At 50.8% G+C, this 23065-nt stretch overlaps 1 protein-coding gene across 1 annotated transcript in view; it reads right to left on the bottom strand.

The window, feature by feature from the left end:
* Positions 1 to 8795: 8795 nt before the first annotated feature.
* The window catches only part of WDR18 (WD repeat domain 18), a 32301-nt gene continuing 18031 nt past the window's right edge, over positions 8796 to 23065 (bottom strand). Inside the window, exons 7-10 of the mRNA XM_054979134.1 lie at positions 21798 to 21922; positions 16313 to 16479; positions 10504 to 10572; positions 8796 to 9693 (exon numbers count right to left, since the gene is read on the bottom strand). Of these exons, the coding sequence (XP_054835109.1) occupies positions 9559 to 9693; positions 10504 to 10572; positions 16313 to 16479; positions 21798 to 21922 (496 nt within the window). The 3' untranslated portion in view covers positions 8796 to 9558. The remainder of the gene's footprint in view (positions 9694 to 10503; positions 10573 to 16312; positions 16480 to 21797; positions 21923 to 23065) is intronic.

The following is a 23065-nucleotide window of genomic DNA, read 5'->3' as shown; positions in this document are numbered from 1 at the left end:
CCCAGCAGACAAATGTAATGAGTTAAAATGAGCTAATGAAACACACACACACACACACACACACACACACACACACACACACACACACACACACACACACACACACACACACACACACACACACACACACACCCCGCCTCCTCAGTTTGATACATAGAGAAATCGGCCTGTATAATTTTAAGGAGGGGGGGAAAGCCTCCCAAAGATGAATACTTTTCGAAGCTAGGTTAGATAGCTTTTTAAAACCGGGTAAAATTTGCTGCAGAAATGAAACGGAGCATGGGACATGCAGAATGCCTTCTAAAGCCATTTAACGCTGTGGCCCTCACGTCGTGTGCAGCAAATTCTACACGCTAATTTTGCATTATGCAAAGAAGCACTTTTGAAAATAAACCTAACCGGAGTTTACTGTTCAAATATTGTCAGACCTTAAAGGCTAAACACATACTTTCGTTTAAAGGAAAGCTAATTCTCAGGACGGAGACCCCCAAACCAGCACCCTGACCAAAGGTCACCCATCCACTGCATGACCATGAAACTCCTGGAGATTTAGGGGCAGTACCTGAGGATAACAGAGGGAAGGAAGCTCAGCAGAGATGCCATAGAGTCCACCGTCAAGAGCACCTGTTTTCCCCAGTGGAAGTGATCTTTGTCATCTGGAGATCAGCTGTAATTCCAGGAAATCTCCAGGGCTCACTTGGAGGCTGGCAACTGTACCAGGGCTGCCAACTCCTGCTTGGGAAATCCCCGGAGATCTGGGGTGGAGCCTGGGGGCAGTGGAGTTTGAGAAGAGGAGGGACCTCCGCAAGGCATAATGCCATAGAGTCCTCCCTCTAAAGTAGGATTTTCTCCAGAGGAACTGATCTCCATTGTTACCCAAATGGGGGGAGGCCTTCTTGGGAGTTGGGCAAATTAACATACAAGGAGACACAGTGAGAGGGGGTAACGAGCAGGATCTCCACCAATGTATAGCAGGATCGTTCCCTTAGAGGACGCTCTAATAAACAGGCAGATGTTCAACAGGAATGTTTTTTTTTATTAAAGGAGGAGTAAAAAGCAATTGCATACAAAATACACACAGCACACGCATAACACTAAGTGGGAAATCAGTGAGAAAGAGTGAAAGAGATTCAGGAGTAGGTGCTATTTAGCAGTCTTGGGAGCGAAGAAGGTCCATGGAAGCAGCAGCGAGGACAGCCAGCATCTCATGGAAGGGGGAGGGCTCAGATGTAGTCAGAGGGTGCTTGGAAGGGTCCAGAACACACACTGAGCACATTGCAGGGCAGTGCAATTATACTGTGGAACGTACCCTGGGGCAGGATTGTGTCTTCTGCCCCCAAACAATAGCTTAATGGCTGTCTCCGGAGGTGAGACAATAAATTGGAAAAGGCTTGCTTGTGCGAATCTAGGCAGAACTATAGGTGAAAATGGTGGTTGATGACCCGCGCTCGCTGGATAAGAAGGGCTATCAGATCCCTGAAGAGCCTTGATTAGGAAGGGGGAAGATCAGAAGGCTGTGGATGAGATAAGCTCAGGAACTCCTGGAAGACCTCTTCTGTCTTAAGCCTTTGCACCTTGACAGGGTGTGGGGTAACTAACCAGTCTTGCCTCACGATCCATGGAATTTTCCATTCCAGCCAGGCTGGGAACCATTCTACCTGGCCAGGCAACATGTTTTGTGCTCAGGGCACACGAAGAGAAGGGACTTGTGATATTACCATATTCATAAACTGCCCTTTAGTGTGAGGGAGGATTTGACTAGCTCCATTGTCTGGAGCTCAATTGTAATTCTGGGAGATCTCCTGGTACCCCCTGGAGGTTGGCAGCCCTAGCTCTGCCGCTGGACTGCCGAGTCTTCCATTTCGGTTGTTGCTTTGATAGAGCCCTTGGCGTTTAAAAAGAAAAACACAAAGAAGGGGGAAAGGAAGGGATGGAGGTCTTGGCTAGTTTTTAGGGCCCCATCTTAGCTCTTGATAAAATATAGATACCGACAGAGAACTGAAGCCTGCCTTTATCCCAAAGGATCCAGAGACCGTGGGTTTCCTCTCCAGGCTGTGCAGGAGCCAAAGACTGCTAAGACTTCTAAAACGGGGCAAGAGGAGGGAGGGAGGTATCAAGTACCAAACCCAGAGACCACCCGGTTTGTTTGAGATGTATGCTGGACATTCGACAACCAGACACTAGCTTGGATGACTTCAACGTGAACGGCACAAAGTCCTGGAAGGCTATGCAAGCCTTGATGGCTAAAATGGAACCTCCATGTTCAGATATAGTAACCTCTAAGTACCTGTTACGAGGAGGCAGGAGGGAGGCTTTGAACTCTGTCCCCTCGTGTGTGCCTTTCAGCTTTCCTATGGCTACCATAGGAAAGATGATGCTGGAATATATGGGCTATTACTGCACTCTCTGCACACCCTCAACCATTGCTTCCCCTCCTGCTAGCCTTGAGACCTCCTAGAGGCTTTTCTGCCCACCCTTCTGCTTCACCCCTTTCTTCCTACGGCTTGATGCCTCTTCTTCTCCCAACTTCTCGAAGCTCTTTGTTCCATTTCCCAGCTGTCCTTCAGCTTTCGAGAATCCTTCTCAAACCAATGAGATGGAAACTTATTCAGATGAACGGCGCTACCGTCTCCCTCCTCTAATGGGGCAGTCAACAGAAGTAGGTGTCTGCGTTACATATTAATCTTCACTTCTGGCTCAGTGGGCGAGCGACGGGAAAGACAAAATAACTCGGTTGCGCTTGTCCATCAGTTAATTCCTGGTGATGGACAACGAGAGAGATCCAGCACAGGAGGTCTGTTCTGCATCCGCTGGTGCAAAAAAGCATCCCACTTTTTGTTAACTAGCAGTTAGTGTTAAACTCGTAAATAGAAGAGCTGGGTTTGAATTGTCATGCAGCTCACTGGGTAAACTGGGCCAGTCTCACACTTTTATGCTAACCTACTTCAGAGGGCTGTTGTGAGAATTTTAAAAAGGGGAGGGAAAACAAGCAGAAGTGTGCCGTCTGGAATTCCTTGGAAGAGCACGTTACACACACACAATGATTTTCAACTCTGTTTCCACAGAAATAAGGCAAGAAGTTTTTTTCAAGGAAGATGAGGAAGTCTGTATCTTACCTTGCTTTCATACGTAACCATGCCTCCATGGCTGGAGCAGTTCATACCACCTTCGAGCCTCCCCAATGGTTTTAACAGGGTTGTGCAGTTGACAGTAGTAGAAATCCGCCCCCCCCCCCTTTTTGAAAAGGGTACAAGAAGATAAGTGCAAAGACGGGTGTCTTCGATATAAAGAAAAAGTTTGAGAAATATATTTCCCCTCAGAGCATGTGAGCTGCTTAGAAGGCCTCCAAAACAGCTGCCCTTGGTCAGACATGACACTTAGAGCTCTGGGACTAGGGGACCTGGGTTCAAGTCCTGCCTCAGCCACAAAGCTTGCTGCTTGATCTTGGGGCAGCAGTATATTCTTTGCCTAACCTGCCTCACAGATTTGCTGGGAGGTTTAAACGAAGGGAGAACCGCATGTTGCCCTGAGAAAAAGCGGGGTGATAATATCAAGGAAGACTGTGTCAGACTTCGCACTAGAATCAGTGTGAACACATTTCAGATGTCCCAGGATTGCGTCTGCATCGCAACTTCTCTCCCCCCCCACACACAAATTCTGGCTCTCCAGTCTTGCTGGTCCTTGCCCCCACAAAGGTCTTCCTGTTTTACACAAAAGCTACACGTCTTCCCTTCCCTGCGGCCCCATATTTGAAAGTCCATCTCTGAACCCCCGCCTGGTGCCCCCCCCCTCTTTTGAATCTCAAACCAAAATCCCCGTTATCTTCCTCATCCACTCTGCCCACATCTAAGTTACGCTGCAAGCTCTTGTGGCTGAGGATCCTTTTTTCTGAAGGTTCCCACTCTCCTAGCTTTCTCCATACTACGCAAAACTGAATTACTCAAAAGGGCTTTCCTACACAGGGAATAGGATTGTACTGTACAGAATGGTTTAGAGACCATGGTCTATTCTACTGTGCGTCACTTATACTACCCGTTGCTCTAAGTGGAATCTTATTATGTAATTTTTGCATCATTAGCACATCATGTTGATGTTCATGCTTTGCTTCAGTTTTGCTTTTAGATTTCTGGTTGGTTCTAGATTTCTTCAACATCCGGCAACACTGTTTGTTTGATGTCCCATCCTATTGATTTACTGTTTAATCCACAAGCCCCAGGGAGAAAAACAAACTATAAATAGCATAAATAAAAATGAAACATTGTCTCAACTTTTTGCTTTTACAGTCAGTCTATTAATAAATAAAACGTGTCCGTGTGTGTGTGTGTATGTGAGAAAGAGTAAGAGAGATTTGCAGAGAAAATCTGAATATATCCAGCTGCTTCTTAACCAAAAGGTAACCTTGCTTCGCATCTAGAATGCCTGGTTGAAGCTGCAATATTTGCACTAGATCCACAAGAGCGGGCCAATTGAACAGTGCAACTGCGGGATTTGGATGGGCTGTTAGTCGGCAAGAGTTTACAATCTCAGGCTCCAAATGGACAGGGCTGCAGCTCTGGGGCTGGTTGGAGTCTGGAGGGGGACTTCATCTCCATGGATGGAAGATGGGATAGGAATTCAACAATATAACTTTGTGGTGAACAAAATTTCAAATTCCGCGCATTTTTTTAAACAGCTCAATTCATAGGCTTACATAAATTATGCAGATAGAGGTGATTTGTTTACTATAACCCCAAATTTCTAGACCTGGGGGAGGACCTCAACTTGTAGAAATCTTACTCAGCTACATCACCGAGGTTTGGCGAGTTGGGCAGTCCTGTCAGCTGTAAGGACCAGAGCATTGAAAGTATAGACTTTCAGAAAGTGGCTTTTTGCCTGCTACCCCACCCTGTGACCGCCACCCTGTGGAATCGCAGCACCCACAAAACCCCAGTTGCAGTTGGAGAGTGGAGCGTTTCACACAGCCAGCAATGTGTTAATTGTTGGTTAATGCGTATGTTTTAAAAGGTGGAGGCTCCAATTATCGGGCGGTGGGAAGGGGGCAGCAAACGACAGCAGAAGTGCTTGGAGACTTTACCTTAACAGAAATTAGCAACAGAGCCAGGGATGCCATTAAGCAAACCTGGAAGGGATCATTTATCTGCTCAGCAGCCAATTAAGGAAAAGAACTGCAGCCGTGCACCAGAGCGCCCACCCCGGATGCCTCTGCTTGGCCTGCTCGCCAAGAGGACAGGGATCCATTCTGCTCAACCACCAGTGATCTCGTGTTGGAAAAGGAAGGCGACGATCGGAGTGGAGGGACCCTCAACTTGGCAGAAATCGCACTGCCGTTTCCTTTCAGTGTCCATGTGGCACGCTTCAACCATCAAGAGACCGCAGACAGCTTTTCTCCTATGTTTGATGTTCTGGCAAGATAAAAGGCTGACTGATGAGGGAGACAGTTCCAGGTGGGTAGCCATATTGGTCTGCAGTAGAAGGGCGAGATTCGAGTCTGGCTGCACCTTAGGTACCAACTAGATTTCCAGAGCATGAGCTTTTGAGAGTCAGAGTCTGATGGGGAGGTGCTGAAGGGCTCACAGAGGGATCGGCAGAGTCGGGGATGACAGCTTTGATTTCCAGACTTTTGGAAAACTCACAACCCTTGTCTGAGGAAGGACCTGTGCACTGCAGAGAAACAGCGTCTGATCCATGCTGAACACAGCATGTTATCAGATGCTGGCCAAGGCTTTTGTGCAGTGAATGGGGCGGGGGGTAGTCACCTACAGCAGGCTACCCCCTCCTCTACTGCAGGAAATGATGGAGTGCTACACAAACTTTCTCACAAGGAAAAGATAGCCATCATCATCAACGCAGAAACAGAGTATGGCACAGCCAGTTATTGCAGTGGGGGAGAAGAGGGGGGTACATTGCACACAAAAGCACCCTCCGAGCCCCCCCATCATAGCTGACACTCTTTAGACATGCATGGTCACCAACTATTCTGTTCCTCTGACTGATAGCCGTTTGTGCCAGAGGAAGCTGGGCCCCTCTACTTAGCTTCATTGGCAGTAGGGCCATGGACACTTGAACGGGGTTGGGGATGAAAATGGCCCTATAGGAGCTGGAGCAGAGACCCTAGCAAGTTCGCTGGGGGAGATCCCAAAGATTGCCATGGCCTTGGCTCTGTGCTGGCAAGGGCCACGGCCTCTGTGGTCAGCCCGCCGCTTGAGTACCAGCTCTAGCTGGAGGCCTCCAGTGCTCAGGTCCAGCTTGTAAGGTTCTGGGCTGCTGCTAGTGGAGACCAGAATAGAACCTGAGGCCCAGAATCCGAGACTTGATGGATCTTTTGGCCTGAAGCAAGCGGCTCTTACGGGTCCACTGTGCAAATCAGAGTCCTGGTCAGCTGACTTGGTAGACGATGAAGAAGCTAGTCTATGCTCTCCCGTAAGCATAGACTGCGCTCCAATTCACTGCTCCTCGTCATCCGCTGCCCAAAGGGCTCCTGGCTGGCCCAAGGTCTCTGAGCCAGCCAGTTCAGAACTCCGAGGGCAGGAAAAGAGATCCAGCATTTGAAAGAGAAGGGCCAGCTCTGTGATGGAACATGGACCAAATTTGAAACGGCACTTATTAAGCTAAAAGGATGATCTCACCAAGTTGCCAGGCATCAGAGGGCCAGCTGGACACTCAGGGGTATTAAACCACGCTTTAAATCAAATGGGTTTTCATGCAGGGTTGAAGGGGAGGGAGGGAGGCCTCTCTCGTTGCGGGGGATGCAGGTGAACACGGGGAGTCTTGCTTGCTTCCTCTAACACCACCTGCCCCAAGAACCTGAAACACATGCTCCGGGAGGTGGGCTTGAGGCCCAGCTGGCCAGAGACCCTTCTTGCAGGATTTTGGCTGTTTGCAACAGTTCCTCTGTTCTTTGGCTCGGGTGAGACTCCTGCCACACTGAGGGCATGAGGAAGGGTCAGCAGGAGAGCCCGTTTTGCACGGAGAAGGGCCTAGGATCAGTCTCCGGTTAATGGAGCTCAAGTGCTGGAAAACCACTGCCAATCAGAGGCAACAATACTGAGTTAGATGATCCAACTCTACCCAAGGCAACTTATCCTCAGGGGGCACTGGCAGAGCACATGCTTTGCACGTCCCAGGCCCTGTGTCCAACCACAGCACCTTAGGCGGTAGGGGCAGGGCAAGGCTGTTGTCTGCCGGTCAAAGGAGACTGGCCTGAGGTGGCAGGAGGCAGCTTCAGCTCCCGCTTTTCTCTCTGGGAGCGACTGAACAACCAGCAGCCCTCCTGGCCCCAACTATGAGCAGCCCAGTTCATATTTCCCCCACCCCAGAGAGCCACAGATGAGATCCCCCACCCCAGAGAGCCACCCCAGAGATCACAGATGAGGCGTGCTTTCCAGACTGCCCAGCAGTGTAGGCTCTGACTGTGACAGAGAACGTTGCCCCTTCTCTCAAAATGGCACCCCTGCCCTATGGAGAGGTGAGGGGATCAGAGCTGGAAGTGCTCCCCCTCAAGTAGATAGGGCTGCATAGAGGTTAGTTCTGGAAGGGTCACATCAGCCCTTCTTGGGGCCTAGCCATGCACAGTGTTTTGGAGCGTTTTGCAAGCCCTCGGCAGGTCAGAGCACAACAGTAACGGGGCCTGGACCTCGCCACTGTAACTGCTGAAGGTGGAGGGAGAGTCATACTGGAGGTGAGCAGCAGAAGCAGGTGACCCGTTTTGGGTTAATGGGGGACAAGCAGTCCTTGACGTTCCCTGACCGGAAGAGTGCTGCGGACCCAGAAAGGCCAACTATGGCCAGATTGGTGGAGGAGGGGGATAGACAGGGGAGGTGTGAGCAGCACAGCTGAGTCCATACCTCAAAAGGAGGGCATGCTGTCTGTGCAAATGGGTGGAAGCAAGAGAATGGGAGGAACAGAACCTCAGAACGCATCAGAACTTGAGCTTAAGGACTTGGCAGGTGCCAGCAGGCACAGGGAGGGAGGGAGGGAGGGAGGGAATCATATTAGTTGTCCTGCTAAGGGGGGCGAGCCTGATCCAGCCACACCAAGGTGCTCCAGGTCCATGAGAAACGGCAAAGGATCTGAGGTTCCCCCATCCCCATGAAAAATGCTGCCCTACGAGCAGAGGTGCCGCAGGTCTCCCTGAGGATTTGGCCTAGGAGAAGCTGTACGGGCTTCACATGGCGCAGAAAAAGAGAACAGAAGGAAGCAAAAAAAAATCACTCACATTCAGAGGAATCACCTTAGGAAAGATCTCCTGAGTGTGCTGCACAGGGTCAAAGGCACTGCTTAGCTTCTTCAGCAAACAGGCCTGAGAATGCCGCCCAAATATTGAGCCCAGCGGGACAGGCCTGGCAAGCCAAGGTCCCTCATGCCAGCTTCCGAGATGCAACATCAGAGCATGAGAGAATCTCTCTGGTTTGACAGGGCAAGTGGGGAGGGCTCTCTCCTCCCAAAACAGGCAAGACCAGACACACCTCATGTGCCTGCACCTTTAACTGCCCCTAGACTGAATGAGCCTGCTGGCGGCGGGAGAACTATCTCCACTGCCTCTCTGCCAGCGCATGTCAAAAGACTCCTTACACCAGAGGAAGACGCCACTACCGGTGACTGGATCTAGAGGATCCCATTTCATGGTTTGCCACAAACTTGGAAGACTTTTGTTAGATTGCTGCACGGGGGGAGGAGGGGAGAAGCTCCCACCCTGGGAAGATTCGCTATGATTTCTCGCGGAAACAGGGAACAGACCTGTGGGCTGCACCTCCCTACAGTGTGACAAGGCTCCTCCCATGTAGACAGCCAGCAACTCAAGAAGAAATGTTTAATGCATACTAAATTACTACAAAACAGGGAATTTTTTTTTTTCCAGAGCGGGAAGGAAGCCTTTGAAAATATGACCCCCCCCCCAACACACACACACACCCCTTTACAGCTCAATTTTGTATAAAAGAGTTGCTCCCTCGTGATCAGTCTGCCACACTCCCAAAGCTATTTAGAAAGGCCCCTCCGCACTTCACTTGGGGTGCAGCAGATTCCCTCTCAATTATGCAAAAAGGCACCCTTGGACCGCCCCCCCCCCCCCCCCCGCCCACGAACCCTCCATGCAAAACCAGCTCTTAAGTATAAAAAGAGGTTCTGAAACAGCGCCAGGAATTCCAACTGGACAGCAGAGGTCTGCTGATCTTGTTGTGAGGCATCAGTACTACACGGAACGGAAGGCAGGATCTAGGAAGGGCCTCGCCAATGTATGCCACACGCCACTGCTTTTCCTGTGCCACCAAAAGGCCTCCTTTTGCACCAGGGAGCTGTCCTTCCCAGTCGTTTCTCCGGGCACAGCTGGACGCGCAGCCCTGCCACAGGCGCTGTGCCGTAAAAGGCTGGCTGGCTGGCTGCACACCCCTTGCAGCTCCGTGAGAGGGAACATGGGAGGGGCAGGCCCACAAACAAGGACATGCTCACTCCCTCTGTGCAGGAAACAGAGGATTCAAACAGCACGGGGAGGGCCCCCACTTCCAAGGCCAGGCCCCTGCTTGCTTCTCCCCTCCCTCGAGACACAAGCTTGGACCCAGGCTATTGTTTGCCCGGCTTGGTGAGGATGCGGCTGGAGAAGTCAAAGAGGCTCTTGTTGATCTTCCGCAGTGTGCCAACTTCCTCCTCCAGCTTAGTCACCTGGTTTTTCAACTGCTCGTGGTCTCCCATCAGGTTCTGCAAGAAAAAGGCGGAGGATGAAATCTGGGATTCCGTGCCCGGGGCTAGAGAAGCCCCGTTTGACTTCACATTGGAGGGTGATTATCAGAGGAGTTCAACCATCCTCAAGCAGTCCATCCCTGAACAAGACTGGAGAGTTTTAGACTCTGGGGGTTTTATTTATTCAAGAAAGCACATCCGGCAATTTCCCACTCAAGAGGCAACCATAATCTAATCGGTAAAGAGGAAACACAATGAAGCAGGTCGCCAGGTGGGCCTGATCCCCTCGCCCGGTTCTCTGGAGAGGAGAGGATGGATGGAAAGGGCTACCCGAGCCTTCTTTGGGAGGGAGTCCGCCCGCAAAAGAAAGGCCGCCGCCTGCAATAGCTAACTTGGCCTCTGGGTGCATTTTAATGCCGACCCATGTGGAATCTCTTCCCAGCAATGAAAATCTTTACGGGGCATTTCCCAGACTTTTTATACCCGATGCAGCCTTTTCATTCGGATTAAAATTAGATTAAAACCTTCAAGATTACATCTACACAGGTGTGCATGTTCACACATTCTCTCTCTCTCTCCAGGACTGCTGGCATCACGGCCTCTAGATTAGCCGTGGAGGGGCGGGGGAGAAGTCGCCGCTGCACAAGCACTTCCTGACAGACAGGAAAACGGCGTACGCCGCCACAAAGGGACTCACTGCTTCCAAAGCCTATTTCTCACTAGCATCTGGAAAATGCTTTCCCATTTTAAAAGGAGGTGCAGGGGCCTGAAATCGAGCTCTCCCAACTGCCCAAAATATGGATAGGGGAGGGAGTTGGGATGCCTCACCTTCTCTGTGGCCAAACACATCTGGGAGTGTAAACGCTCGGCTTTTTCCAAGTAGCTTTCACCAGATCCCTGCCAGAGGAAAAGAGGAGAGCAGTTGGGGTCGGGGCAGGCAGGCAGAACCAGCATCCGCGATGTGGTATTTCAAGCAAGCACCTCCAAAGGAAACGAAGGCACGTCTGTCAAGCAGCGAAGTTCTCTCCTGGCACAGTGCAGGGGACGAGCGAGCCCCTCCGCACTTACTGACGAGCACTGTGCTGCAAGAGAGACGTGAACCGATAATCTCTTAAGAGGGCCCTGCAAACCTGACAGCGTCTGGCGGGATGTGAAGGGTGCAGCGCACATCGGTAACAACAGGCCAGCTGAACACAAATGGGCTCTGAGCGCTCTTCCGAGAGTAATGGCGGAATCGGAGGACAGGAAGCGGCCGGCAGTAAGCAGAAGAGGCATTCTGCACCAAGGGCAGATTCAGCCCAGCCTCACGGTCACAGGTACTCCCAGAGACATATCTGAGACGCAACATGCTCGTATGCCTTCTGTCATTGGCTGAGCAGGTCATGCCAACCAAGAGACAAAAGGGACAGATCAAGGCAGCCTAGATCCAAATCTTGCCTGTGCCATGAAGCAAGCAGATGGCCCCAGGCCACCCCTCATCCTCTCTTCTTACCCCCCACGCCCAGAAACTGCGGGCTCATAATACGGACCAATGTTACCGGGGTTATCACCAGAGATTACAAGATAGAGACCTTGCAGCAACTTCAGGGCCACCTCATTTAAACTCTCATGAGCTCGGCCCACTCCGTCAGGTGTCCATAGTGGGGTCTTGCTCGACAGATACAACCCAAGCACCAAGCACCAACAGCCTCTGGTTCTATGCACGGGACAAACAGCCCTGTCTTCATGCAAGAGTGTAAAAACAGATCTGGTAGTGGAAGTGACAAAATTCCGAATTTTTCAGTTTCCCAAGACACACCGTGGCTGATCTTTTAAAAATCACCATTCTTCAAAGGGAGACTTGGGTGTAAAATGGCTCGATTAGAATATATCAAACAATCTGCTGCTGTCTCCTGAGGACTTCACGAACTGAGCTGCTACAGCCATTACAGACATGAACCAGTTTGGCAGGACTTGGGGAGAGGGTGTTCTCACCAGTCACTGTTTTGTGCATTGCCTTTGCATTTTTCTTACGTTTGCATTTTACATAACTCATCTCACATAATCACTCTCACCCTCTGCCTCCCACCTTTATTGATCTCTTAGCTTCCTAACCTTGTATATACGCACTCCTGCCTAGATAGGACATTATATGCATCCCGCACAGAGTCAACAAAAGCTTGTGAAAGAACTTTACATAGGTTTCCCTTCTTTGTTCAACTGGAGACTCCATACGGTGCAGAACGCTGTGGCTCATTATTGGGAGCTAAATGGGGCACGCACATTATTCCCATTCTGCAGACACTACACTGGCTGCCCATCAGTGACCAGGCTCAAATTCACGTACTGGCTATTACATACCAAGCCCTTCGTGGCCTTGGTCCCTCCTTATCTGTGAGACTGCCTCTTTCCCTATGCTCCACCACGGCAGCTTCACTCATCTGAGCAGGGCCTTCTGTAGACACCACCCTGCAAATGGGCGAGATTAACAATGGCCCGTGCATGGGCATTCTCTGTGGTGGCCCCGCCTTATGGAATGGCCGGCCTGAAGAGGTCAGGAAAGCTCCCACTCTGAACTATTTTTTACACATAACAGAGCTGAGTGGTAACAAAATGGTTCAGAAAAAAACATGGGTTAAGAGATGGGGACTACAGTCTATACTACTGTGTATAGGTTGTACTGCCTGTTGTTTTAAGTAGGATCCTACTATGAAATTCCTGCATAATTTAATTCATCATGTTAATAACTAATAGTTTTGGTTCAGTTGTTTTCAGATTTCTGGTTGGTTCTTGAAATCCCACAGCATTGTCTACTGGATGCCCCATCCTGTTGATTGGATTGACTCGCTTGGTGTAATCTGACTCGAGTCCCAGTGAGAAAGGTGGACTATAAACAATACGAATAAAATAAACATGTGCACGAGAGCCACAAGGCGGAGTCAGCAGGTGCCAGCTACCGGCTCCTTCGCAGCCCCCCACCCCAAGCTGGGGGGGGACGGACGACACAACAGACTTCCCTGGTCCCATAAACCACCCACCCATAAAAAACTCACCAGAGTGGCTGGTCCAACCTGACCGCAAGGCTGGTACCGCAAGTCTGGGTGGGTGGTGGGGGTACAAAGGCCAGGAGTTGCCCCAAAGGCCCGTCCTTGGATCTCCAGGAAAGACAAGCCTTGGGCTGGAGGCTTGCTCCCAGCCCCCTCGGGACCAAGGGAACAGATCTGCGAACCTCGCCCCTACTGCTAGCAAGATGGGCTTGTCTCTTGTGACATGGAGGGGGACCCCCTCCCTCCTCCCCCTCTGAGCTAAGGCAGCTCATCAGGAACTCCAGACATGCAGGCCCGGAGCAGCTGTTCTCATTTGGGAGCAGACATGCGGCTGATAACAGAGAGACAGGAGATCTTTATCTCTTGTCTGTGCATGCTGGCTGTCGGGCTCCACAGAGCTTGCCTAGCGCTGTTCCAGCCACTCGCCCCAATTGCTATAGCTGTGCCTCCAAAATGAGAAAGACAGAATATTGCCGTAGCCTCTCCCTTGGTGCGGGGGAGTGAGAAGGCTGGAAGGACCATAACACCAGTCCGCACGTTTTACACCCATGGCGACCTTTTTATGAAGGCTAGAGGCATTTTCAAGAACCTTCTCCCTTTCCAACAGGGCAGGTTAAACAGTGATTATTAATATAGTCATTTATAGTTCGCCTTTCTCACTGAGATCCAAGGAGGATTACATACTGCAAGTGAATACAATATAACCAATAACCAGGATTACCACAGAAGCTCAATTAAGAAGGGGCTCACAAAAGCTTAGCCCCAGAACCTGTTCTCAGTCTTGCTTCCAGGCCTTAAACTGGAGCAGAATGAACAGAAACGTATCTTTAATGTTTGTACAACACCCACCAAGAACTTGGGTTGGTGTGCACGGTTCTGTTTACCTCAGAATAGTCCTTCATTCTGTCTGCAACAGCCCTGTATGGTAGGTTAGGCCAAGATCAAGTGTGACCGGCCCAAGGTCTCACACGCGTGCTTCAAGACTGAATGAGGATTTGAACCTGGGTCTTCTAGAGGCTGCTAGTCCAACAATTTAACCACTACCCCACGCCAGCTTTCACATGAATTATCCCCCCTTCCACCATGGTCTTGCAAAAAATTCTAGGAACCGCTGAGGAGCTGAGGAAATGATTCGCAGCGTAATCATAAGCAGAGCGACACCTTGCTAAGCCCAAGATCCAGGTCCAGTAGCACCTTAAAGACCAACTAGATTTCCAGGATATGAGTTTTTAAGAGTGAAAGCTCCCTTGGGCCTTGGGCCAACACCTGACTCTCAAAAGCTCACACCCTGGAAATCTAGCTGGTCTTTAAGGTGCTACCGGACCCGGATCTTGCTCTTCTACTACAGAACAGCACAGCTAACCCACCTGAAACTTGCTAAGCCCGTTGACTACAATAGATTTCAGACTGTAACTCTGCTTACGATGGAACCATGAAGGGTGACTCAGGACTTTTAATAGCTCTGAGGAGCAGGCAGCACCTCTCCCCCAAGAAGCCACCTTCTTCGTGTGACTGATACTGCTAAGTGCTCAGACACTGAAAAGGTGGAAAGCCAAAATGTTTTCAACCTCCTCTCCGTCCTGAAGGTGAGACATTGCTCTTTTTCCAGAGACAGAAACCGGTTTTTCTGGGGGTGATGGAAAGCCAGGGAGACTTCCCTACAAAGCATCAGGTCTGTGGCTCCCCAGCTCCACCACCGACATCCTTCCTTATGTATTCTAAGGAGACTCCACTTTGCGGCACACGAAGGTACGCAGTGGCACTCACTGGTGTCAGAGAAGAGCAGAACTGACAGAAGCCTTTCCGGGATCTGTTTTTGAAAGGCAATGCACTACCCAGGGGCTTCATGCTTTGCCCATCACCACCTGAACAAGCCAGAAGGACAATCACCCCGTGCTGGGAACATGCAGGACTCTCTTTGCAAGGAGCTAATCCATCAAAGATGACAGCCCATCAGTCTCGTGGGGGGAGAATGACGGACAGGAGCGATAATACATCCAAGCATCCTTGAGCCAAAAGGAAGGGGCCTGCCAGACCTACATAGGGAGGGATAAGGAACAGGTCCTTTCAAGTGCAGCTTGCCTTCCTACTCCTTCCAGCCTCCCCAAGCCAAGCACAAGCATATCGGATCCCCCACCACTGGAGAACAGATGCACTTCTTGCAAGCAGCACACCAGTAGTTTCTAACAAGCCACCAGCACAGATAGGCGCACACAAACAACTGCTTTGGCCAGACATTGCCAGAAAGAAACAGGCGGCAAAAGGTGCCAGCTGTTCAGCCATCACGCCAAAATGAAGCTTAAACAGAGGTGAAACCACAGGAAGCAGCTGACACAACCATGGATAGGGTCAGTCAGCAAGACAGCATCAGGAACCATGGTTTCAAGGGGGCTGGAAACTGTGCTGGCTGGGTTCATTGTAGTTCAGCCCCATGCGTGACTTGGCAAGTCAAGGTTACAGGCATAGCTCCATGCCTGGAGACGTGAGCAAAGCAAATCCAGCCAGCATCTCTCATCCATGCTGGTTTGCGTGTTTGGAGGATCAAGCTGTGCTTTGGATTCTCAGCTGCAGTCAATACAACCTGTGGTTTACAGTGCAGTCTGAACTGGTCTTCCTTAAACCGAGCGCCAGATTCTGCACCTTCAGACCCTACAAGTCAGGAACGCAAGAGGAAGGGGAAATCCCATTCTCTTCCCCCTGCAGAACCAGTTGGCCCATCTACACCGGCTTCTACTTTCCTTCCAGGCCCAATTCAAGAAGTCAGTATTGTCCTTTAAAGCCCTGCTAAGGTCTGGGGCCAGCATACCTTAAGAGTCACCTACTCTCATATGAGCCTACTGTGACTACTATAGTCATCTTCTGGAGCCCTTCTTTGGGTACCGCCCCCCTTTCTGATGACTGGGCAGATGCAACCTGAGAGGGGGCCCCCTGAGACTGTGGAACTTCTTCCCCAGGGGTATTCATCTGTTCCCTTCTATCACGGTCTTCTGTCAGCAGGTGAAGACTTTTTCTTTTGTTTCATCTAGCATTACCTGCATAATCCCTCCTCCCTGCCCTATGTTTGTAATTGGTGTGTGTGTATTTCAGTTCTAAAAGGCAGGATATAAACCTAATAAACAACTAAATGATATTCAGAAAGAGTGCTGATGAGCATGGAGGTTCCACTGCCCCAAACATGGCTCATAGCCAGTGACAGACCTTTTGCCATCGTGATTTGCGAATGGATTTTTAAAGCCGTCCAAGCTTGTCTCTGGCCAGCAATTGATTCCGCTAGTTAAACAAACACTGTGGCAGGAGGCCCGCTCATTCCCACCCTCCATGATCCCCAGGTGTGACCAGGGGGTACCAGGCCATTCCTGCCTCGGTTGCTATCAACAAGAGACAAACACATGCCTGCTCCTGGATCAAATCCTTTCCTTCAAGGACAGCTATACCACAATGCTCTGCTGAGCCCATTTATGACCTGTATTGCCTCAGCAAGGACCAGCCACCTGCTGCGCCTTTTCTGGCTGGAAGGATCTAAGAGCTCACCATCTCAACACAGAGACATGTAATTCAAGAGTGCACAGACATCCATGCACACGCACACATACATATTTTGGCCTCTGTACCTTCTGATGCAGGCCCAAGCACAGCATCAGCCCCTCGTTGGTGGAGGGTTCGCTGCTTTCCATATTGTGGAGATGCCGGCGGAAGTTCGGCAGAGGCACACTGGGCTTGCTGTCCGCATTGATCATGTTGGCTGGGGCCAGAGTGATGAAAGCATTGGTGACTGGGCCTGAGAAGTGAAAAGAAAGTTTTCATGTACAAGGCCTGGTCGTACCATGTCTGAAAAACAAGAGACTGGGCGTTCTTGACCAAGCTCTCCAAAATCCATGCTCTTTGAATAAATTCCACAAGACAGAGAAATTGGCTGTGAACAGCTTGGGTTCTGCGCCCATGATAGACAACATTCAAGCCCCACCCACTCACCACCACCCATCTTCTTTGGAGCCCTCTGGCATCCAATGCCCTGGCAGCTACGTTTGAAAGCGTTCCAGGCAGACAGCAATGGGTGTGCCCTGAGCAAGCCTTTCCTGAGCAAGTCGCCTTACACAGAGGCAAAGCATTCAACCACCTCGCTTGGTATAGTCTACTCTGGCTTGGCAGTGGCTTTCCAAGGTTCAGGTATGATGGAGTTTCCTCTGGCCTGGATACAAGAAGAGGAGGGCAGTTGGAGATGGGGGGGAAAGGGGGCATGGAAACTAAGAACAAGCCACTCCTAGGGTGGAAGGGGGATGTCTGCATGCGGGAGAAGGAACTGCTTTTTCAAGAGCTACTGGAGAGCAGCAACTCTGCTTCCCAAACTTCTTCCAATGCGAACTGTGAGCTGGCACAATGGAACTTCACTTTCAGCACACAGTGATGTCCCCAGGATCACTACAATTTACAGCTCTACAGCTCTGCGTTCAGTTTTGATGGCATAACCTACGCTGGAAAAGCAGCTTCTTACTAGCTAGAGGTCTCCAGGCAGGTGGCTGTAGCTATTTAGCATCAGGCAGTGTAGCGCAGCAGGCAGTATCAGATAAGAAAGATGGACGGTGTGGGTTCAAGTCCCAACACTGCAACAAAACTCACTGAGAGGCCTTGGACCAGTCGCTTGCCCTCTCCGCCTAGCCTGCTTTACAGGGAAGGGAAAACCATGTAGGCTGCCTTCTTGGGCTCCTGGGTGGCCAGGTGGGATCAGAATTACCAGATGGTCTTGGGGGCACAGTCCCCCCCCCCGCCCCCGCATTTGTAGGGAAGGTGTTGGGAGCTCTTGGCAATCTCTGACTCTGCAGTGCAACCAAGTGCAGAGTGCCTGCCTCTGTGGCCTTGCTGTCCTCTGCCGAGCGAGCCATCCATCATCAGGCCCTGCGTCTCCCGGTAATGATCTATCACGAGCATTCATTCAGCAGAGTTAATGAGCGCTTTAATTACCGCATTTACCCACACAGGCTGCTGGCGCCTGTCGGCTTCACCCCTCGGCCTCACAACACCTCTGCTCCCGCTCGCTCCCCTCCTCCCTTCTACGCACACAAGCAAATGGTTGAATTCATTGCTCGGGCAACCTGATCACAAAAGCAGGAGCCAAGGCAGAGGACATCGAGGCAGCAGCGGGGGGGGGGGGGCAGCCCAGTTGGTGCCCCCAACAGAGCCTCAGCTTGTGACTCCTCAGAGCAACCAGGTGGTCTGGCACAGCCACAGCCCTGCCCAGCCCTGGGCCACCCCACCTAAATCCTGCTCTCCTGCAGCTGCCAACAGCTCAGATCTCTCTCCAGTGGCTCATGCCCATACGGGTCTCTATCCCAAATCCCTGGGCCTCGGCAAGCAAAGGAGCACCGCTCTCCTCCTCAGAGCCAGGGATCCCAGCAGCCTCAGAAAACACACACAGGAAACTGCCTTATACTGAATCAGATCCTTGGTCCATAAAGGTCAGGATTGTCTACTCAGGCAGTGCCTGTCCAGGGACTCAAGAAAAGGTCTTTCGTATCATCTAGTCCTTTAATTGGAGATGCCGGGAGTTGAACCTGGGACCTCCTGCACGCTAGGTGGATGCTCTACCACTAAGCCATGGCACCTCCCCTCATTTGTATGAGCCTGGAACTGCAGCCCAGGACAAAGCAACAGCAGCTCCGCCCCTCCAGTTCAAGGCAGCAAGAAAACTGCTTGGGTTCAAGAGAAGGTGATCACAGAAGGCAGCCTGCAGCCGTTGGTCCACATGATCTACTCTGAATGGCAGTAGCTGATGCTGGGGCATAGGCAGAGAGGGTGTGCATTCGAATTGGGGGCTTCTCCTGCACAGCTCTCCCCCAACCACTGAGGCAAACCGTTGCTCCCCTTAGCCTGGGGTTCACAGAGCTGCCCACAGCCTTTGGACATCACCCTCATCCAAAATGAGCAGGGTTTTTTTGTGCAGGATGGGTGAGCGATCAGAACGCTGTCCCTTGAATATCTGATTCCCCGCCCCCTCCAGAAAAACTCGCTGTGTTCTTGAATGCTGCAAAAACATCGCAGGGGATGCAGAATGCCGTCTCCCGGCAGAGTTCTGACCTCCTCCCCCAATTTCAGCATGCAAAGCGAGGGCTGCTGAGCCAGAAGTCCTCCCAGTGCTAGGCTCTGGGTGCCCAAGAGTCTGAAGGGTTGGTTCAAGGAGCTGTGAAGACTGAAAACATTTATTCCTCGTTGCCTATAAATTCCACCTCGCCTCAGGCATTTCCACAAGCAGAATGAACTGCTGTTTTCTCAACTTCTAAGACGCCCTTTAGTCTCAATTAAAATTCCAGGCACTTGCACTGCCTGCACGGCTTTGCTTTAGCCTGCAAAAACGCTGGAGAGCCTTCCACTTTCGCCTGCTCCTGCATGAGTTGCTGCTCTGAACATCTCTGCCGACTGGAAGGGAAATGATTTCCTCCCAATATGCATCTGAAGAAGGGAGCTGAAAGCTCATGCTGGAATAAACACTGTTAGTCTTCAAAGTGCCAGAGAATGGGCAATGTTGTTTTATTTTGGCAGGCCTGGGCACACAGAGATGCAATGGGCAGCCTCCTCTGCAGGCGCATATATCCTGTTGACTCTCTGCACTGTGAGCAGAGACAAGGTCAGCAAACCATGCAGACACACAGTGGGCAGCCTCCTCAGCGAGAAGGGTGCTTGCAGCTCTCCAGGACTTCTCGCTACTTAATTAATGAACAGGAGTTACTGGCCCAGCTGCTACTTGCCGCTATTATTTACAAGGCGAGGCTGGGATTCTCAGAGATCTGGCCAAAGCACTGGACACTCCATCTGATTAATTTACACAACTGCAAGTTGTGTTCCCAGCCTGGTTATTAGGACTGTCTGGTTGTTCATACTGCAGAGGATTTACTGCCTTCTGCCCTGCAGAGATCAGTCTTCAAGCGCAGCCATTAATGGCCTATTGGCCTAGTAGGCCCAACGCTACAGAAGGCCGGGCGAGGATGTTGACCAGCACGAAGCAAGGAAGGGGGTGGGGGGAGAGCGACAAGGAAGGGAAACTCCAGAAGGCAGAGAAAGAGACATCCCAGCAGCTCCTTATCTGAGCTCTGTGTGGCCGAGATAAAGGATGCTAACGCCTCCCTTGGGGCAGTGACAGGAAGGGGGGTTCCAAAGTACTGGTAGGATTTCCAGGGAAGGGAGGGAAGTAATGATACATTCCAAGGTGGGGGGATATCACAACGCAGAAAATGAATCTCCCCCAACAAGGAGGCACAGGCAGTTAATCAGTTCACAGCTGGCCCAGAGAAGCATGATAGCCAAGTGTCACCTGAAGGGAAATTCTGCTGCAAGTTCAGGCGATTCCTGACTCGGGAGAAATATTGCTGAGGAATTTCAAGGGAGCAACGGTCAGGCTGCCTCCAGGTTGGCTGTAGTTAGTAAAATTATGTTACGGGACCCACAAAAGCTGTTGGTCTTCAAAAGCGATTTGCTAGCCTTTCCCCACGGAACATACCTACAAATTAAGCCTAGAAGCATCCAAGCCTGCAACAGATCTTACGTGTCGGACCCTCCTAACTAATTTATCTATTGCATTTTTATCCTGCCCATTCTCACAGAAACCCAAGGTGGCAAACACAATACTCCTAGTCTCTGTTTCCCCTCCAAAACAGTCCAGTGAAGTCACTTAGGAAGAGACAGAGAGAGTGACTGGCCCCAAGTCTCCCAGCAACCCTCCACAGCAGAGTGGGGGCTTGACCCTGGATTACCCAGGTTCAAGCCTGACACTCTTCATCTCTGTGCCCTACTAACTCTACAGTTAGGAGAGTGGGACTGTATTTGGGGCTCATCATGCAAACCTGGATTTCAAGCTCAGGTTAGGGTTGGGCAATGTTATCAGCACAGCTGAAGCCAAGGCAGACAAGAGGGGAGGGGGGATGCATGTGAGCTCACAAGACAGCAGCATGCTCCTCATCACCCCCACCCCCCATTCAATATCCCAAAGAAACTATGCCTTGGAGTCTGAACCAGTATCGAGCAGCTCTGTTTACAGGCCAGAAGCAATGTTTTATAGTATTCAGAGCCCGCACCTCTCTCAAGAGGATTCAAGGCAGATACTTGATTTTTAAGCAGAGCAAAGACTTCCTAAAGCAGCTCAGCAAGTGAGGGGGAAGGAGCATGCCAAGAGGTTTGTTCATGGCTGACATCCAAATGCACAAAGTCAACATACACATGTGTGTATGGAATGCTTGAGCATTCCCTTCCAAGTTTCACTTTCAGAGAATCTGGATTCTTCAAAGCCTAGCAAAGGAGCCGATTATGGCCAGGGCTGGAATAGCGTCTGAAGTTCCTGGAGCCTGTCTCATGCAGGACCAAGGCAACATTTTGTAATTCTTAAATGCCACATTAGTAAGAATTTTTTTCAGAAGGGATAAAGCGTTGGGGGTGGGAAGTGACCCGAAATCATGGACACTGCCATAGAGACTGTGCATTAGAAACAAGGACACGGGAATTTGCATGTCCAAATTCCGAACCAAGAATATTAGCAAAAATAATTCCAACTATGGAAAAGGGCAAAGAACTTGACACTCCAAGTAGTGTTCAACTATCCCCCTTGTGAGATTCCACCAAGGCGTGCCTACCTTCAAGCAAGTCATCACAGCCTCAGAGGCTACACAAGACCGTAGCACAACTTCGGAAGAAACAGACCTTGACTGAGGGTGTCCAGTTGCATCTTTTGAGATTAACTAACTGCTCTGGAAGCTGGAGCTGTGTCATGCGTGCTAAAATACGGGTTACTGCAACCCACATTTCAGCGTAGCGACTGAAGTGAAAAGGTCTCTCTAAACAGGAGTTGGAAACGATGCTTAAAACAATTAACAAGAACAGCCTCAAGATTCCATTCCATTACCAGATCCTGCAAACCCAAGTTTCCACACATATGGAGAATCTATCAGCCCTGGCATACCAGGACTATACTACTTCACAGTGGAAACCGGACACCTGAGTTGAGGATCTAACCAAGGTCCTAAGCATAAGGCATATTTGTTTTTCCAGTTTCTCCCCCATATAGTGGTGCCTGGTTCAGTCCTTCTCCCCACCCACCCCCGCCCCCACAACCACCTTTGTAATTCATCGTGCGCAGACACTGTTTGCTCTGGATGTCCCACAGCCGAACGGTTTCATCATGCGAACCAGAGAGCAGCAGGCTTCCGTCAGTGGAGACCGACAGACATGTCACCTGGTTCCTATAGGGAAAGAAGCAAAGGCGTCCAGTCAAGGGATGGAAGGACCTCCTGAGTGCAATTAATCTTCCTGAGCTTTGCAGCAGAAGGGACTGCAAGAAAAAGGAGCGCCCGATACAGGCGCTGAGATGTTCTTGGCTGCCCCTCTGCTCCCCACTCTACCCAGGTGAGGAACAGGGCCTCCACCAGGTGGAAAGTGCCCAGGAGAAACATAAGAAGCCACCTCTGAATCCCTTGGCTCCAGGCGCATCTGGCCTCTGAGTGATTCGTTGTTTTGGCGGCACCTCTTATTCCCAACTCATACATGCAGGGAAGGAGAGGGCAGAATGGGCAGGATCCCGCAGGAGGTGGATTTCAGATTTGGAGGTTCCTTGGCATGAAACATTCCCTGCAAACTGAAAACTTGCACAATGGGGGATGGGCTCTCTGCCCCCCTTCTCTACTCCGCCAGCTGCAGCAGCTTTCTGTATGCAGGAAATGTGCACACGGGGTGCATTTTAAAGCGTGGCCCTTCCTGTGCCAGCTGCACTGGTACGGTCCGCTGTACCCCCTCGTCATTCCAAAGCCTTATCCTTCAGATGTGGCTCAAGCCCCCGCCCAAGTCCTACTGCTGCACCTCATTGTACCCAAATACCCTTTTTGCTAATTGGAGGAGAGAGACTGGAATCGAGCAACTTCCCCAAGCCAGCTTCATGAAGTCACATCCAAGGTTTTAGGAGCCCAACCCTAAGCAAAGCCATTTGATTCCCCCCCCCCGCCGCTTTTGCACTTATTGCCCACTCTGCACGGCCAAGCCATTCTCAAAAGACAGGTGGCCAGCCTTGGGCTCCACCCCTGGAAACTGCAGACGAGGCCACACAGGATGGAGCACTCCACCACAAAAGGAGATCCATGCACACAGAAGAGTGGCTGATCAGGGAGAAGGCAAGACTAGAGCCACCCGGAAATTTCAGTTTTCTGCATGAAGATATTTTTCAGGTGAAATGAGCTTCTGATGAGGTGAGGAGGGGCCCCTTCTTTGTGAAGGCTTCAAAAGAAGCACAAGGCCAGTTTGCTTGCCAGGGCTTTCAGAGGTGTTTGAGGCTGATGGTAGACAGGGGTACAGTTCTGGGATGTTTTTATTGCGGTTCTTAATGACTGGTTGTA

The sequence above is a fragment of the Eublepharis macularius genome, chromosome 5, assembly GCF_028583425.1.
Source record: "Eublepharis macularius isolate TG4126 chromosome 5, MPM_Emac_v1.0, whole genome shotgun sequence".
Classification (NCBI taxonomy): domain Eukaryota; kingdom Metazoa; phylum Chordata; class Lepidosauria; order Squamata; family Eublepharidae; genus Eublepharis; species Eublepharis macularius.
Note: the sequence above shows the minus strand (reverse complement) of the source record. Positions and strands in the feature narration are given on the sequence as shown.